Source organism: Citrus sinensis, chromosome 8 (genome assembly GCF_022201045.2).
Source record: "Citrus sinensis cultivar Valencia sweet orange chromosome 8, DVS_A1.0, whole genome shotgun sequence".
NCBI lineage: Eukaryota > Viridiplantae > Streptophyta > Magnoliopsida > Sapindales > Rutaceae > Citrus > Citrus sinensis.
The window spans coordinates 27,765,528-27,784,413 of record NC_068563.1 but is presented as its reverse complement, the minus strand read 5'-3'; the positions used below and the strand labels follow the sequence as shown (position 1 = coordinate 27,784,413).

Here is an 18,886-nt window from a genome sequence, read left to right as displayed (position 1 = left end):
TTTCCCCAACTCAAATCCTGAATTAAACCAAAACGACGCCGTTATTGTTTCTTTTTTTTTCTTTCATTCTCTCTAAAACGACACTGTTTTAACTGGCCTCAAATTTCTCTCTTTCTCTTTATCTCACATCCTTTTTTTCTCTGTTTCTCTTCCCCTTCGTTTCAGCTTGGTTAAGGCAAAATCAACAACAGCCCAAATTGCTCTTTTTCTCTGTCGGTGGTGGTGCCTTCTGTACATTTATCCTAGTACACGTCCCCCAGACCACCACCCCGCTTCCTGTGTTTTTGTTCCAAATCTCTTACAGCCTCCTCTATATTGGTATTGTTTTCACCAATATCCTTACCATTAATACTAGGAGAATGATTGAAAAGCTCTTTTGTTCCCCATCGTAGAATATCTTCCACTTCCTTTTGAGATCCAAGTAAAGTTGCAGGGGCTGTGTTGAGCTTGAGATATGAGCTAAAAGGCTGGCCAACTACCTCCTACTGACTCAATTTTTTGGAGTGTTTATGTCTTTATTATTAAAATGATCTCATCATAGGAGCGGCTAGCTACAATTACGAAGATTTTGCTAAATTTGGAAAACACAATTACAAGGACATGATGTTTGGTAATTGTGAAAGTCATGCAGTTTTCTATTTGTGAAATTGATGCCAAAGTTTTTTGTCCATCTCTTCCAATTCTCCAGTTCTTTTTTGCAAGCTGCAAGATGCGCTCCTCAACACTGGCACGGACAACCAGCCTATATACTAAAAGTCTATTTGATTGTCCAATTCGATGTGCCCGATTCATGGCTTGAATATCAGCGTGCGGATTAAAATCAGAATCATAAATTCATCTGCGAAAAAATAAGAGAGAACACATAGAAAGAGAGCAATTTGCCTTAACCAAGAAGAAAACAAGGGCTAAAACGACACTAAAACGATGTCGTTTTAGCTTGAATAAAAGAAAAAAAAAAAAGATTGAAATGACGTCCTTATCTTTGTTGGATAGAAATAGGACAACGAAGTTAAGTAAAAGCGTGAAGCGAAGAGCTGAAGATGGAGGGGAGATAGGAAGCATTTTTTTTTTTAATGGATTGTAGCTCTCTACTTTGTAGATTTGAAAGTTTTTGACATTGTAAAATTCATATTAGCAGTACTATCAAGTTTTGGCCAAAACTATATGAATAAAAAAATTTCTCTAATATTTTGAAAGAAAGGTACTAAATTTTTATGTCATCGTTAACAGTCATTATAATTGATTCATTGATAATTATTATTTCATGTAAAACACTTCATGTAAAACAAATAAAAGTCAATTTCCCATAAACTGTATATACCACTTATTTCGTATTGTTTTTAGGAAAAAAGACAAACACACCCCCCAACGTTTAGACAAAGAGACAAAACTCCCCTAACGTTTTAAAAAAGACATTTACACCCTCATTCACTAACAGAAACAGTCACTTTTAACATAAATTATCGTTATACCCTTCTAGCATATAAAAAAAATTATTGATTATCTAATTTATCCATATATTATTAATAAAATTATAAATATACCCTCATTACCCAATTCCTCTATTTAAATTTTTATCAAATTCCCTCTTCAAGCCAAATAAATTTAATTCATTACTCAAGAATAAAAATAAATAAAATTGGTTATTAATGTTAACTTGTATTTCAATTAATACCATAAATAAATAACATAAAAAATTAGTTATAAATATACAAGTTTAAATGATAACATGTGGAGAATTGTTAAATATACAAGTTTAAAATTTAAATAAAATTTTATGGTATTAATACCACAAGTTAAACTTGTATATTTTTTTTATATGCTAAAAGAGTATAACTGTAATTTCTATTAAAAGTTACTGTTTCTGTTAGTGAATGGGGGTGTAAATGTCTTTTTCAAAACGTTAGGGAAGTTGTTGTCCCTTTATCTAAACGTTGGGGGTGCGTTTGTCATTTTTCTTGTTTTTATGTTATCCAATAATTGTACTAGTGTCATAATTTTACAGTATTACATTTATTTTTAAATATATTTTTATTCATATTTAAAAATAAATGTTTTAATGTTATCGAACCCCTACAATGTTATCGAACAAGTGTTTGATTTTAAAGCATTGGTCATTACATGGTTACATAGCTGAAATCTCCCCATAATCATCTCTCTACTCAACAACAAAATAATCATAACAGTTCTAAATATCAAATTACAAAGAATATATACAGTACTAACCTTGTTGATCAATATTCATCGCTTTATTGTAATGATAGCTCTCAGATTTACATTGAACATAAATTTTTTGAAAACCGAAAAACTTGATTGATTGACAAAAAACTCTACTCAAATTTAGTCAGATTGATTGACCAAAAATTCATATGATGAAGGAATGTCAAACTCTGCTTCTTTTGAATTTTGGTTGATAACTGCAAAAACAATATTGAACATTTTGTTATCAGAAAATTTGCATGATTAAACTGTACTAATCTAAAATATATAATATTGCATACTATATAGGGTTGGATAAACAAATATGTCTAGTTATAGAGAAATTTTACATTATTCAATTTCAACTTCTTTTCTTAAAGATACTTAGGATTCAATAAACAAATCTCACAGCTATCCTCAAATGACACAAGGCCAGAAGTTTTCACTTAACTGTTATCAATATTCAGGATTTAGTGCACAAAGGTCACAGCTGTCTTCAAACTACACAGGACCAGAAGTTTCTAAATTAACTGATATCAATTAAACCGGAATAAAATTACAAACTATATTTCTATAGAAAGATTTACTTTTCAGGAGTTCAAATAATTTTACGGTTTTCTATTTGAAGTTTTCTACATGAAGATATGGCTTAAAGAATGCTGATTGCTCAGAATCACTGAAGCAACCAAGCCTCTGATTATCAGCCAACTTCCATGATTTAACTGTATTGATCTAGAATATATGACATTACATAATATATATGTTTGGATAGATAAATGTATCTAGTTATGGAAGAAATTTACAGAATCAAATTCGGACTTCTCTTCTTAGAGATATTCAGGATTTAGTGCACAAAGGTCACAGCTGTCTTCAAACTACACAGGGCCAGAAGTTTCTAAATTAACTGATATCAATTAAAACGGCATAAAATTAGAAAATATATATCTATAGAAAGATTTATTTTTCAGGAGTTCAAATAATTTTACGGTTTTCTATTTGAAGTTTTCTACATGAAGATATGGCTTAAAGAATGCTGACTGCTCAGAATCACTGAAGCAACCAAGCCTCTGATTATCAGCCAACTTCCATGATTTAACTGTATTGATCTAGAACATATGACATTACATAATATATATGTTTGGATAGATAAATGTATCTAGTTGTGGAAGAAATTTACAGAATCAAATTCGGACTTCTTATCTTAGAGATATTCAGGATTTAGTGCACAAAGGTGACATCAGTCTTCAAACTACACAAGACCAAAAGTTTCTGAATTAAATGATATCAATTCCTCAGGAAAAAAATTAGAACCTATGTCCCCCTAGAAAGCTCTATTTGTTAGAAGTTCAAATAATTTTACAATGTTCAATTTCAATTTTTCTACATTAAGATATGATTTAAACAATACAAACTGCTCAGAAGCATCGAAACAACCAACTTAAATGATGTATTAGTTCTTTTTTTCAGCCTCTTTCTCCAAGAAGCACGACTGGAATACATCATATTCTCAGTTCTCTTATGTTTCTACGTGCCTTTTTTTTTTTTTTTTTGGTTTGGACAAATAATCGAACAAGTGTTTGATTTTAAAGCATTGGTCATTACATGGTTACATAGCCAAAATCTCGTCATAACCATTTCTCTACACAACAACAAAATAATCATAAAAATTCTAAATATCAAATTACAAAGAACATATCAGTACTAATCTTGTTCATCAATATCCATCGCTTTTTGTAATGACAGCTCCCAGATTTACCTTGAATATAAATTTTTTTCAAAACCAAACAACTTGATTAATTGACTAAGAACTCTACTCGAATTTAGTGCGATTGATTGAACAAAAACTCCGCTTAGATTTGATCCTTGATGAGATACTGTTTATTCTTTGCCAAGATGAGTTTGAATTGTGTTTTGCCGATAGGAACTTATTCTACCAACAGTCAAAGTGGCTAACAAATCGTATTTGTCAAAACAAAACCGTCTGTATCATGGGGTTGGCTCAATTTCGAGAAATTTCAGTGACCACCCCTATAATTTTAAATATTCTCACAATTTCACTTGAACAACATATTTTATTTAATTCCACAAAATTCATACGAACGTTTAAATACATTTTAAAGTTTATTTTACTATGTATCCTACGCCATTCATTATTGGTTTTTTGTAATTTTATCAAGTTGTAATTTCAGGCCAAACATGAAAGGGTTTCAACATTTAATTAATTTGAAAATTCAATGTGAAACTCAAAATTGCTAAAATATTACTTAAATCATATCCTTAATATTATAAGATAACTCGATTATCATGTAATCAAACTAATTTCAAAATCTATCGATCAGATATAGTATGTACTGTTAGATTATTTTATTCTAATACATGGCCGTGGAATAACCTTTGATTTCTCATGGTATATTTTATTGGTTTACTAGCTTATAAAACCATATGCAAATGTTGAAAATTGGACTACTATACAAAATATCATGTGATATATCTCATTTGACCTTAGATTAATGTATCAAATGTTCATAAAGGATGGTTTACTTCATCAGTCTGCGAATTAACTTTTAATAATATTTATATTTCACATATCAATTCATAATACATTAGGGTAAATACGATTTTAATTTCCCACCTATCAATAAATAAGGATAAATAGAAGTACTGAATATGTGTGCGTATGTGTATTACTTCATATGTTTTAATAAGGAGAATCACATCTACTAACTTTTTTTCCTTACCATTTTTATTACATTTTACCAGTTGTCTTTTATAATACTATTTTGTAAAAGAAAACTAAAATTGACTACTCGAAAATGTCTTTATATTTTTTTATTACATTTTACATTAAAGTTGTAGTACATTATAAATGCTAAGTTTAATTTTTAATAACATAACACCTTAATAAAATCAACATCTTAAGTGCGTTGTATGATATAAAATGATATAGTACTTCAAATAGGCTACAAAATTAATAGGAAAAAGACCACTCACGCCTCTAAATTTTATTTAAATGGTCATACAAAACTTCTTAAATTAAAAAAATATAATACATAACATAAGATAAAATTTTATAAAATATTTTCAATTTTAAAAATTTTATTTTTAACATTATTATTTTTCATATTCTTTTATTATTAGTTTGTCATATTCTTTTTACTAATATTAAAATCTACTTGACATACTAATAAAATTAATTAATTATACCTAACATTCACAATAATTTATAAAATTAACAATAACTTATTTAATTATGTCTATATTAATATCAATCTTAAGATCAATTTTTGGATTAATATATTTTAGTTCATTCGTCAGGATAGACTAATAATAACTTAATATTAACAAAATTTTTATTGTACATTTTATTTTATCAATTATATTTATTGTAACACTTTATTTGTATCATATGATTTGTATTTATTATTTTTATCCTATTACTATATTTATATTTATTTAGATTGATTTAGTCAAAAGGTATAATAGTCATTTACGAAATTAAGAGGGTCTATGTGACTATTTATGAAACTAAAGGAACCTATATAATTATTTTAGCAAATCTTAGGGGTGTGGGTGGTTTTTTCCGAAATTAATATTGATTTAAAATTAAAAAATTAATATTTATCTGCAACCTGTAAGTTACCTGGTGTATTTTAATTAATTATCTAATTATCCATTATATTAAATGAATAATTCAGATTAAAACTCTTATTTCTAAGGGTCCACATTAGTCCCACTATTAATACTGTAAAAATAAATACAGCATCATAAAGAAATCCTATAATTTATATTTCTAAGATCAAATCTCAAACAAATAACCCCTCTTTTCATTCAAATTCTTTGTATTAAGGACATTATTAAATATTATAAGAACCGAAAAATATAAGTGATATATATTAATTTTCAGCGGAGAAACTGATAATCTCACCGCTCAAAGAGAGGAAAAAAAAAAAAAAAAGATTGACAGGACGTGTCCACAGTCTTGGCCGTTAATACAGGACTCTGGGTTTGCCAGTAAATTGTAGTAGCATGATTGGCTTTTATTGCTCTATGACTTGTTTGAATGTTAGATGGAACTCTAAATCTGGAAGCTGCCGTTTTTCATCTTCTTTACAAAGGGTTCCTAAACATAATTATTTTTTCACGTTTACAAATTTACTGATATATCTGGTTTAATTAATATGCATATGTTATCTTTAATTTTGGACTAATTTAATTCATACAAATCTGCTGATAAGATGATGAATTAAGAAATGCATACATTATTTTTTTTCTTGGAATTTGCCAAAAATGGAGATACAGTGTTGTTGCATCTAGTAGTGGCTGTCAGTTCAGTCCACGCAGGCTACGTGCTCAAAAGAAAGACAAAGAATCAAGAAAAGATAGAAGCAAAAAGAGGGGAACATGTACATAGGGATAAGATCGAGCCCAAAAGAGAAAGAACAAAGCAATTAAACATCAGACTAAATTAATTAAGCCGGAAAAATCATATCTTAAATTTTACATAATGATAATAGTAATTAGCAATGATAATGGTAATTTGAAGCGAGCTAGCTGATTAAGTAAAACCATATACTAAGCAGCTCTTGCTGTAGAGGCCAAGCAAATGTTGGACAGATCCAGCAAAACCCTAGCAAGATCTTCATAATCACAATCATCGATAACAAGTAGCTGCAGCTCACCCTCTTCTGAAGTGATGATGATCTCTTCTTCTTCTTCTTCTTCTTCTTGGTCTTCACGATGACGACGATGATCCGTAAGCAGTGATGATGATCTTTGCTTCTGCTTCTGCTTCTGCTTCTTCATCGCTTCCCTTCTGCGATCATGATCCGCCATCCTGCAACAAAAACGTTGATGAAAATAACTCAAAACAACAACTTCGAAATTAATTAGAGAGATAGAGAGAGAGAGAGAGAGAGAGAGTTATAAATGTATCCATATACTCGTTGGAGAGATTGAGATGATCATGAGGAGTGATCCCAGAAACACAAAGAGGAAGGCCATAGCTTCCATGGAGATTCAACATCGACTGCATTTTTTCTTCTTCTTCTTTTTTTTTTTTTTCTAAATTTTGTGTATATTTATATATATTAAAGCGGCGTGGGGTTTTGCTCTTCTTCTCTGTATTAATTTCTGTATGCGTATGTGATGTTAATGAGCTCTTGGCTCTTGGCTCTTGGGGCAGTGATGAATTTTGTCGTCTACAGTCATTTCGCCACTACTTTTCCAAGGCATTTAAAGCAGAAGGAAAGCGTCAACTGTCAATTGTGTTGTGTTATTGCGACAGTTCATATGTGACAATGCAATACACTGGAAATAACAAAAAAGCACTCTTAATTTGCTTCGATGATCAAAGATTCAAGAAGCAATTATCACTCGGTTTGATGATAGTTCACTTGATGGACATGGGGTTTCTCTTTTCCGTCTTGTTTTATTTTAGCTAGGCAAGCACGCGACATCAATCAAAATCAATATTTTGCTTCATATTCTAATTAAGTGATTTTTGTAGCAATAAAATCAGGTTATACAGTAAGCTTTAATTTGTACAATTAATCACTCCGAAAACATTATATGTAAGTTGAATTCAGAAGTAGCAAGAATTTTAGAATACATCTGAGGTATCATGTCAGTCATATAATAAATAAATAATGTCATGGTATGTGTGTATTTATTTTTAAAAAAAACATCATATAAGTAGTGGTTATATTAAATTTAACTATATATATTATTCATACATCAATTGATTGTAATACATATGAGTTATTTTAGAATTTCTCTATAAGTATGAGTAGAGAGGCACCTAATAATGGGTAGTTTTATTTAGCCATGTGGCATGCCGCATTTGGGGATTTGCAATCTTATCAAAATTGTACAAGACCCCATGACTTTATGATCATGACCCCTTCAAAATCAAATTGAAGTATTAAATGTGAGTGGGGGGGTGTTTCATGGCAATACGGAAAGTCTCTGTGGGCTCATTACTAGACTTATACATGAAACAGATTTTTTATTAGGAAAAATGCCACTATCATTTTTTTTTAGAAAAATATTTTCACAAGTATGTTTGGGTCATTTATAAATTTCCTAGATCATATTTTCATACTATATGTGATGATGTATTGATTTTCACTAACTTGGGTGAACGAAATGTCTGGTTATTTCAAAAAACAAATAAAATAGAAAGCATACATCAACTCAAAATATGTAACTAATATAAGCACAAACCTAACACAAATGAATAGAATTCACCTATATTGCTTTGATTGAGATGTGTGGTCAGTTTAATACAAGTTGATTATTCAATTAAAGGAAAGATAATATATTATTATTAATTTCCTTATCATAAGATTTAAATCTTTTCCTATTATTCTTCATGATCTGCCGTTCAAGATTGGTGAGGATGAGTATAATAAATCTTCTGAGAATAAAAAATTGCAATGATGGCTTTGGATGCTTTTTCATGAAATCATCGCAATATATTCCATTGGAATTGTCTCAATATTTTTTGGTTGCATTCGAATCCATTAAAAAAAATTGTGGCTTGTACAATGTTTGATTTGTGGCTTTTACTTTTTTCCTCCGCACTAAAATGATTACTTTCTTATAGGAAGATATTTAATTGAAATTAAATACCTAGTTTCTTTACTTTTCAATAATTAATGAACTATTAGAACCTAGTTGTTGTCAACAACAAGAAAAATATTGACTTCTTGGAAATTATTATTTAAAATGGCCATCCAATATTGAATATATCTTATAACGGGTGGTCTTAAAAACATATTAGTGCCACTAAAATGAAAATCTCAATAATTACTAGGCATTCTTGCTTTAGTTATTTTCTATCTTTATTAGTCAAAAACCGTCCTAAATCAACTAACTAAATACTATTTAAGCATCCATTATCGAAATAAAGCATTAATAATTTTATACGATCGAAACAAAATAAATCCTAAATATATTCTGTATTATTGCTAAGTTTAAGAATTATTACATAATATTCTCTTACGCAATTATTTTTATCATTGGATTTAAAGCTGACAAAACGAATTATCGAGTCGTGTTTGTGTTGTATCAGTTTCATGTCGTGTTAAATTTAAGTTGACTCAATCACGACCGATTTAATAATTATGTCAAATTATTGAGGCTCTAACCCGACACTTAAATAGGTTACCCAATAACCCGTTTAATATCTATATATTTAAGAAAACTTACATCAAACATTACACACACACACACACGCACTATATATATATATATATATATATGTCTACCTATATTTTACATATTTACACTATTGAAGATTTAAATCCATATAAAATTTTATAAATGAAACATTGTGTATAAGTTCATACTTCCAAAAAATGAAAATAAAAAGAGAAAATCATGTCCAATATTTGAGCTTTGATGCTAAGAACTCATAAATTAATTTAGAATAGAAAATATAATTGTATCATTAATAGAATAAATAGGTAAAGAATTTTAACTCTGATTCAATATGAAAAAAATTATGTCAATTCAGACCTGACCCATTTAATAATTATGTCAAATTTAATGACGTATATTCATTTATTCATATAATATTTCTGTTGGATATTCGGTTGTGTTAAATTTTATAATTTATCAACTCTAATTAGATTAATTATTTTCAACAATTGTATAATTGCAAAATTGGCCGAAAACAGAAGCCTATGATAGAAGTTTCAAGCCTAACGAGTCCACGGTTGTCTCGCTTTTGTGAATGCAATGAAACAATTATAATTAACATTTTAGTAAGATTAAAGGGGCTCTCACTTTTTATGTTCAACGTGTTTGGGCATGACAATTTGTATGGATGACAAAAATTCTCACGGGTACGAGTACCCTCAGGGGTTTTTCTCATTCGGGGAGGATATATGAATAATTTCATACCTAATTTCTTATTCAGAGAAGGGACGGAGAAATTTTTTTACCCAATTTCTTATTCGGAGAGGGGACGGGGATGATGTGGAATCTCCATCCCCTACCCATTTCCCTATTTTAATTTTTTATTTTTTAAAATTACTAGTAAATAAATTATAAAATTTGAATTATAAAATTATAAATATTGGTAAAAATAACAAATATTAAAATATTTATATTATTAAACTTTTAGGCCTAATTAACTAATTGAAGTCCTAAATTTTTATTTAGGACATTAAAAAAACTGGGTAAATTCTATTAGCCCAAAAATTTTGTTTTAATTTTAATATTCATTAAATGTTTTAAACTTAAATGTATTTTTTTTAGATGTTATAATTGCCCACAGCGAATCACAATTTTAATCTCTAATTTAATCTAATCTAATCTAATTTAATCTAATATTTGCTCTTGATTTGCTCCGACTTAACTATTGTGTTGTAAAAGGAATAGTCTACATTTAAAAAGTGTCCACGTCACCATTGAAAAAGTTAATTTTGAATCTAAATTCGATTTTATTTGTAACAATTTTGTATTAAACTATTAATTTATTCACGATAGTTTGTAAAAGAAGTTTGTATCCCTTACATGCTACGTTACTTACTAATTTAATGTATGACTTTTGTAATGGATATTAATGTAAGATATATTTCAAACTTTACTTTTATTTGAATTTTTTATTTTAATATGATTAACTCAAAATCGAAAACAAAAAATGTATTAGTTATTTGGGGATCGGGGAGGGGATCCCATGTTATTATTCGGGGAGGGAATGTGAATTTTCTCAAGTAATTTTGATGGGAACGGGGAGGGGACAAGGACATACGTAAAATATCGGAGATGGGTAAGGAGAGATTGGTCCCCTCCCCTCCCCTCCCCTCCCCATTGCCATCCCTAGCAATTTGTCAGGTTGATAATACAAATAAAGGGCCAGAATTTAATACAAAGCCTAGTTTTTTTTGTCTTGGCTTGACCTTAATCAGGTCAAGGTCAAGCTAGGCTTTACCATAGTTTGACCAAATATTTTTTAAATATTTACATAATTTAAATTTATCTCCCCTAATATATTAGAATTAAACATAAAAATTACTCTAATAAATATCTTGACTATAAAATCATATAAATAACTAAGCATAAACAAAAACTTTGTACAATTCAAATAAAAATGCACTTTTTTATTATTATTAAGCGGTCGGGTCGGGCCAGTTCAAGTTGGCTAAGGCCCAAAGCCTGACTCGAACTTGATCGAGCTTTGATTTTTAAGTTCAAACTTAAATTATAACCTTTAAATTTGGGTTAAAGTTTAAAAATTTAGAGCCGGGTCAATCGGGTCAAAATTCGGATCTTTTGATAACCCTAAACATGTTTCCATATATATATATATATATATATGAAGAATCACTTTGTCGGTTTTTTTTTTTCAGTGATTCCATGTTTCTGTCCCTCTCAATTTTTTCTATTACTAGTAATTGAGGTGACCATTGACCATGTGTATGGTGTAGTGTTGTTATATATATATATATATATTTAATGATAGAAGAAGCGCAAAGCTTAATTGATAATGTCGGCTAAATCAAGTTACTTAGTCTAGCTCGTAGGATCATGCATGGTGTAAATTTAAAATTGAAATAGTCTTTATAATTTAAGGATTCCCTAAGTAACTTAGCATTAACCATAATTTAATAGTCTCTAACGAGAATATTTACATTAAAAAAGTGTGGATGTGACTAAAATCATAGATTTATGGTAGCAAAACAATGTTGTACATGCATGATCACAATTCAAGGATTTTTTTTTAAAATAAGTGCGTTAACAAATGAGAAGATTTACATATTAATTTTTTGTTTGTGTTCATGATGATGCCTAATTGGTTTTTGTTGTGAAACAATACCTATAATGTTAGTGAAAAAAGAAAAGAAAATTCTTTGTTACTTAGTTAGAATGTCATATTTGTCCTTTTAAATAGTTTTTTTTTTCAATTGACCACTTAAGTTAGAATTTTAAAGGGAATAAGGAACTGAAAAATTAATTTGAGCTTTGTCCACCTACTCTACCTTTTAAGAAATATATATATTAAAAAAATTAGAATACACTTCAACAAAAATTATGTTGCTCTTCAATGCCTCACGTAGAAACACTTTCAAATACTTTTTTTTTCATCTTTTATAAATTTAGGAGACAATTTTTGTGTTGAATTTACAGTGATAATAATTTATGAAATACAAATGGAATAGGGATGGCAATGGGGAGGGGAGGGGTGGGGACCAACATCTTCGTACCCATCCCCGATGTTCTGCATATGTCCCCATTCCCTTCTCGTTTCATCAGAATTGCTTGAGGGGATCCTTGTCCTCTCCCCGAATAATAATAGGGGATCCTCGAATAATTGATTTTTTTTTAGTTTTTAAATTTAATTTAATCATATTAACCAAAAAATATATAAAATAAAATGAAAATGATCATGAATAGGCCTTGTATTTCATTCTACTCCTTCAAAGTTTTGGTATATATAATATTCAAATAATGATTTTCAAAACAAAATTCAAATAATGTGATTTTTATACAATATTGACGTGATTGTTATCCATGAGTAATGATACATGCTGATCACCGACTATGGCGCAACAAAGCCCCATGGGTGCTGGTTAGTTGACGTTGCGGTGAGTTAGGCTACCCACTGACAACGCAACGTGCTACTGGGCTATGATGAGATGAAGACGAGTTGAGTACTTACTACTGCATGAATGATTTGGAAAGGATGAGAAAGACTGTGAGAAAGTGATTTAAAGTTTGATTTGTGAGTTATGAGCTAGCGGGATTGTGTGCTTTTAGTTGAAGTTAAGTCTAAATTATATTAAACATTTATATTAACTAAAATTTATATTATTTGTATAAATATTTTTATATTTGTTATTTACACCAGTATTTAATATTTTACAATTTAAATTTTATTTTTTGTTGAAATAATAATTCTAGAAAAATAAAAATAAAATATAAAAATTGAGAAATAGGGAGAGGATGGGGATTCCACCTCATCCCCATCCCTTCCCCGAATAAGTAATTAGGTAAAAAATTATTCCGTTCTTTTTCTGAATAAGAAATTGAGTATAAAATCGTTCATGTACCCTCCTCAAATACAAAAAATCTTCAAAAATTCTGTTCTCATGGAAATTTCTGCCATTCCTAAATGGAAGGAAGATTTATGTAAATAAATGTATATAAATGTATGCATGAAAATGAAAATTAGAAACTTGCCGCAATTTGTAACCTTGACATAGGCCCACGTATCTCAATCAATAATCACCCACCAGGCATTAAAATTGAAGCTACCCAATAAAAATATCAATGCCCTTTGCCCGGCTTGAGCCCACTCATAAATCACAATCACCATGCAAAAGAAATAGGATAAGCTTATTGTTTTTTTTTTTTTTTTTGAAAAGGGATAAGCTTATTATTAGATCAACGTCAGTACTCAAGCCTTGGTACAAATTAATCACTCAGGAAAAGAAGAAAATGAAAAAAAGAAAAAAGAAAAAGGACATGGCTTTGCTTTTAACTGTGAAATTAACACAAAACTGGACTGCACTTAGCTATTATAAAATTAAAAGTATTAATGTGTACAAAAAGGTTCTAAACTATTTTATCGAGCATATTTACACACAGCACGATTTCATAGTGAATGGAAATTGAAATGGTAGACTAACAAAGTGTGTCGTGGGCAAAAATCAGCCACTATATCTTTTTTTTTTCTCGATACAACAACGTCATTTTTTTAAGTTTAAAATTTAGATTGTGAAACTCAAAATCTAAAAATGTAGAATTTGTAAACTTGAAATATAGCAAATTAATAGTAAAAGAACAATCATTTGATCTTTGATTAACAATACTTTTCACATTTTCATTTTGTTTTTCCTTTTATCTCTTAGCTGCCCCACTTGACCGATTCACTGTCAGAAGAAGAAAACAAGAAAACAGAGAGGCTTAGAGAGAGCAGAGCCGGCACAAAATGAAACAAAGCGCTCAATTATTGATGATACGACCTTTTTTTGTATGCATGCAATGCATATGTTAGGATGCAATTAAAGAAGAACAGTATAAATATAAGTTCATGTACGCCCTGCCCTCTCTTTATAACACGGCTTTTATAGATGAGTTCTATTATGGGTCCTTATGATTTAGAACAGAGTACGGCTCTGTGACCGACGTTGCGAATGAACGATTGGCCGCCGTGAACGTGGGTTGTGAAGTAATGGTAAAACATTTGGATTAATATCCCACATAAAAAAATAATAATATAAATGAGATTAAAGCTTGTGGACGCCCCCCTCCTCACAAGCTATTTTTTTAATAAGAGTCGTTATCAGTGTCCGTACACCAGGTGACGTACTGGAGATGATATCAGAAACATGGCTTAAATTTTTTTGTTTTGTCGGAATGCAATAATGCCAGCCACACACGCTGGACTGATGGAGGATGAAAAAACAACGAAAGTGACTGCCCAGGCCTCAAATAATCTGTACACGAAGCCAATAGGGAGAGAGGAGCCAGTCTGAATTAATAAGAATTCTAAAATAAAGTAATTAATGGATCTAATGGTTAAAAGTTAATTTGCCTGCTTTCATTTGTCTATATATATAGATTTGAAGAGATGAGAGAGAGAGAGAGAGAGAGAGAGAGAGAGAGAGCAGATGCTTTGCTGGTTGCTACAAATAATATAGAGAAAGAAAACAATCAACCATGCAAATGTGAAATATGAAAGAAGATTGTTTAGCAATGAAGCAGCATCAACATCAATATGTTTGCCATGCAGGTGAGATGATACCGTCACCGCTGCTCTCTTGTTTCCGACAGGGGCTTGGCTGCCGGAATCATTTCTCCCGCGTGAGAAACCTTTTGCTGTGTTTGTGTCGTGTTATCAAGATCAAAAACCTGCCAAGTTATTCTGAGGCTTATACGAGGTGGGTTGCTTCTCTAACTTCACTCACGACTCAAGCTTATATAGTTATTGCTATTGTCTTCTGTTTGCGAGGTTCAATGCGTCCGCGGTCAACAGGTGGTCAAACTTGAGGTTCGCATCCTTCTCACGTTGCATTTTCTTAGTTTCTTTTAATCTGTTGCTTCTTTTTCACTTGAATAATTTGATGGCATTCTGGTTCCTATTTTGGTTTCCCTGCCTGCACCAACCTCTTTGCATGGAACCGGGGGAAGTTAGTGGGCAGCTGAGAGGACTGGAAAGATAGTTAGCTTTTGCTTATTATTTATTTATTTCTTTATTATTATTATTGTTGTCGTGATTTTGTTTTACGCATAAACATAATGTAATTAATATCACACCGAGACAAATAAATTTATTAGAGATCTTTTTGTCAACCGGTCTCCAGAAAAGCTACTTATAAACATCCGTTTGTGTTTCCAAATTACTTTGAAACAATGTGTCCGGATAATACTTCCTGATTCATCCAGTAGCTCTGTATTGACCAATCTGATTGATTGTTGCAAAGATACACTGCAGAATTAAAACCAGCCTACATCTTTCCCATTGTGCACAATTATGTATGGATGATGGGTATTAACGTGGGCAAGTAAGAGGCGGGCATTAAAATTTCAAATCATTTTAACATAAAAGTTGCTCTCACAAGCCAACATCTCACCATCAGAACCTATGGATCAAGTGGCACCTTACAAGTCATCGGCTTTAAAACAAAGATAAAGATGCATGATTCTGATAACCATTATGTGTCCTTAAATTCCACAAGTAACACGGGGAAAAAGACATGAAAGAAGCTACAAACTCCATAGTAACACAGGGAAAGAGACATGAAAGAAGCTATCTCATGCCAACTACCATGATCCCTCAGCACCTGCTGTTGGATTCTGGAATGCAGTGAATCCCCAGAACGTCTTCAATGCGTAGGGCTGGGAAATTGTTGTCCCTTCTTCAGTGATCTTTGCTATCTGCAATTTTCAGCATTCAAACAGATCCCAAGTTATTTTTTGCTTTTTCTCAGATTCAGGCCATCCTTACAAGTGAATTCATACATGAACTATGCTTGACATATACACGGGAAACCATTAAAAGCATATGATAATTCATGACAGTGTAAAACAAGGTATTTCAGGTTTGAGGGAAGCAGGGGAGAGACACTCCGGAACCCTTTTTTTGTTTGCATCAAAGCAATGATTCATTGATGACATTCAACTACAGAGGCATCCTGGAACAGAGCTCGCTATCTTTTGAACAAGGCCCATTATTAAATAAATAAACTGCAATCCTTGTAATCAAATTTCATCAGAACAGCATGATGATGATTTTACGGAACCCGTACCCCAAGGTTCCAGGGAGTCTTTCCATCTTCAGTTAAAAAGAGGGATTTAAAATAAGCAGACAAGCATATGGCTATTTAAATATGAGGAGAAACCTCGAAATTGATTTCTATTTTCTACTATGGTTAACTTTCACCAATATCTAAGTGCATGCAAAGGATTGGCTCAAAATTCAACAGCGCCCCAAAAAATGAACAAGGGAATCACCATGCAAAACCTCAACTATAGCAACTTAAAGTTGACTACAAACCACCTTTCCACTAAGTACACCCAGAGTACTTAAATTAGGCCCAAATATTGTTGCTTTACAAGAATATCATGGAAGCAACTATTAGTCATATACATGGCATGACACAACAACCATACAGTAAATGAAATAAAGATTCAACAAACCTGCAGCTTGTTGACGGCAGATCTATCACGATACAGGAGCACACGCATGCACTTTTCCAGCAACTTAACGCCATCTTCATAACTCAAGTTTTCATGCCATTCATCACGAAGAATTGGCCTTGCAAGATGATTCCCAAACCCAGTTGCAACATGGCTGTCCTCAAAGTTCACTCCTATCATTGATACCTGAACAGTAGCTAGACAGATAAGTGTGCCATAATAGACATTGTCTAACCATTAAGTTTGCACCCAATCAAATCTCCCCGAGCAGGATTTGAAATGACCAATTTGTTGCTGACTGTCATTAAAGATAGCAAAATGACTTACCATGCCAAGATATTTCTGTCCATTTTTCACTCCACCAAGCACAAGAGAGTTCCACAATGGATCAAACTTGTTACGCCTGTTATACATGACCCTGGTCAAATAGCTGTGCAACTCTTTTGGCCCCAAAGAGTTCCCATCATCCCACATATTGTCATAAAGTCTACAAACACCAAACATCAAACCATAAATGAGAGTGAGAAATTTCACATAAAACTACCAGCTTATCTATATGAATCAACCAACAGTTCTCACATAAGCTCATCAAGATTACGCAAAAGCTCCTGAAAATCACTTATTTCTCCACTGGCACCCAGTAGAGAATGCTTTCCAATAGGTTTAATCCGTTCCACACTCTTGTATCGGATTGTTGACCCATAGGAACCTGAATTTTTACATTATTTTTAAAGCAACAAGTCAGCCTTCATACTAAAAAATGTCAATATAAAACAACATATGGTAGAAAAGGATACTAAACATTCCAAATTCCAGGCAATTTATAATTTATTTAACTAAACAACAATGCGGAGGAAGCTGAAGCAAACTATGGAGAACTAAAGATCAATCATTTGGTCTCTACAACATTCCACACCTACATATCAGTCTGTTAATTCCTTAGCTTTTTTATCACTAAGCACCCTTTCTAATTCCAGACTATACTTCATTTGTGATAGATAAAACAAGATACATTTATGGAAGGAACAACATTGATAACCACTAAACGTAAACTTTTAAGCCCCAAACTGGGCTACTCCGTATGTTTCTAATTGGTGATGGATGCCTTTGAAATTCTCACCCCAAGAATGGAATCATAGAGACAATAGACTGTTAACTGCACCATCAACCTAATACATACCAGTTTTCCTAAAAGGAAGAGATTCACCATTGTAGCCATTTGCATTAAAAATAAAACAGGTGAAACTATTAGACATGAAATTATCATAAAACACAAAGTTAGAATGCCCATGGTTTCAAGAGGAAAGTTAAATTTAGAACACTTGAAGCAAAATCATTAAAAATATAAAACAAAAAACAAAAAAAAAAACACAAATTTACAATGCAAATCCAACTCTTACATTCACAAAACAAACCGCATTGAAAAATCAATACAAATATTAGGCATAAGAACTAACCTCCCATGTCAGCAGCCATTAATATGCCATCTTTGTACTTCAGCGCAACAACAGATGTACCAGTCACATATGGTAACCTACACAAATTTCATAAATTCAAAAAGAAAAAAAAGAGAATAGGGTATTCAATATTTTTTAAAAATATCAATAAATGTACGCCTAAAATTACTCAGAAAACCCTAGGAAGAGAGAAGAAAAATAAAATAAAATAGAAGGGCTTACTGGGTTCTTTGAATGGGGTCGTTAGGGCCGACAAGTCCTTGTTTGGCTTGGATCGATTCCATTAACTGCGTAATAAAATTTAAGGAAGAGTGCTCACCCAGTGATAAAAATTCAGTTAAATTTCGAAATAAAAACAGTAAACCAGTGCTTTGAAATGTTTGTAAGAACTTACTTCGTTTTGAGATTTGATTCACTTTCTCAGTAAATAGCAAAGCTGATCAGCTGAGGCTTCACGATCTAACTTCTGAGAACTGAGAAGCCTTGTGTTTTATTATACTAACTCGGTATCCTGCTGAACAAGAAACATTACAATCGTAGGGGCTTGTGCTTGTCTGGATTTCCCTGAACTCTTATTCAAA

At 31.3% G+C, this 18,886-nt stretch overlaps 2 protein-coding genes, 1 long non-coding RNA gene and 1 other non-coding gene across 4 annotated transcripts; 2 read left to right on the top strand and 2 right to left on the bottom strand.

Moving 5' to 3' along the window:
- Positions 1-6,641: 6,641 nt before the first annotated feature.
- On the bottom strand, positions 6,642-7,539 carry LOC102616239 (uncharacterized). The gene is made up of 2 exons (XM_006488082.4): positions 7,140-7,539; positions 6,642-7,033 (listed from the first exon to the last, which is right to left on the bottom strand). Exons 1-2 carry the CDS (start codon positions 7,229-7,231, stop codon positions 6,772-6,774), a joined length of 354 nt encoding a protein of 117 aa, XP_006488145.1. The 5' UTR covers positions 7,232-7,539; the 3' UTR covers positions 6,642-6,771.
- A 7,031-nt stretch (positions 7,540-14,570) lies between these two features.
- Positions 14,571-15,501, top strand: LOC127899140 (uncharacterized). The gene is made up of 2 exons (XR_008050964.1): positions 14,571-15,089; positions 15,161-15,501. It is a non-coding gene; the product is annotated as an uncharacterized LOC127899140 (long non-coding RNA).
- On the top strand, positions 14,907-15,047 carry MIR391 (microRNA MIR391). Its single transcript, NR_161549.1, has one exon. It is a non-coding gene; the product is annotated as a microRNA MIR391 (primary transcript).
- A 226-nt stretch (positions 15,502-15,727) lies between the features above and the next one.
- Positions 15,728-18,866, bottom strand: LOC102615949 (proteasome subunit beta type-4). The gene is made up of 7 exons (XM_006488081.4): positions 18,700-18,866; positions 18,528-18,592; positions 18,306-18,382; positions 17,428-17,557; positions 17,176-17,335; positions 16,849-17,034; positions 15,728-16,086 (listed from the first exon to the last, which is right to left on the bottom strand). Exons 2-7 carry the CDS (start codon positions 18,587-18,589, stop codon positions 15,973-15,975), a joined length of 729 nt encoding a protein of 242 aa, XP_006488144.1. The 5' UTR covers positions 18,590-18,592; positions 18,700-18,866; the 3' UTR covers positions 15,728-15,972.
- Positions 18,867-18,886: the final 20 nt, after the last annotated feature.

Excerpts from the sequence above, each read along its gene's own strand:
- LOC102616239 (XM_006488082.4), bottom strand. The coding sequence starts at position 7,231 with ATGCAGTCGATGTTGAATCTCCATGGAAGCTATGGCCTTCCTCTTTGT. Across the intron at positions 7,034-7,139 it reads CATCTCAATCTCTCCAACGA|GATGGCGGATCATGATCGCA; the intron begins GTATATGGATAC and ends TTTTTGTTGCAG.
- LOC102615949 (XM_006488081.4), bottom strand. The coding sequence starts at position 18,589 with ATGGAATCGATCCAAGCCAAACAAGGACTTGTCGGCCCTAACGACCCC. Across the intron at positions 18,383-18,527 it reads GACCCCATTCAAAGAACCCA|GTTACCATATGTGACTGGTA; the intron begins GTAAGCCCTTCT and ends AAATTTGTGTAG. Across the intron at positions 17,558-18,305 it reads AATGGCTGCTGACATGGGAG|GTTCCTATGGGTCAACAATC; the intron begins GTTAGTTCTTAT and ends GTAAAAATTCAG.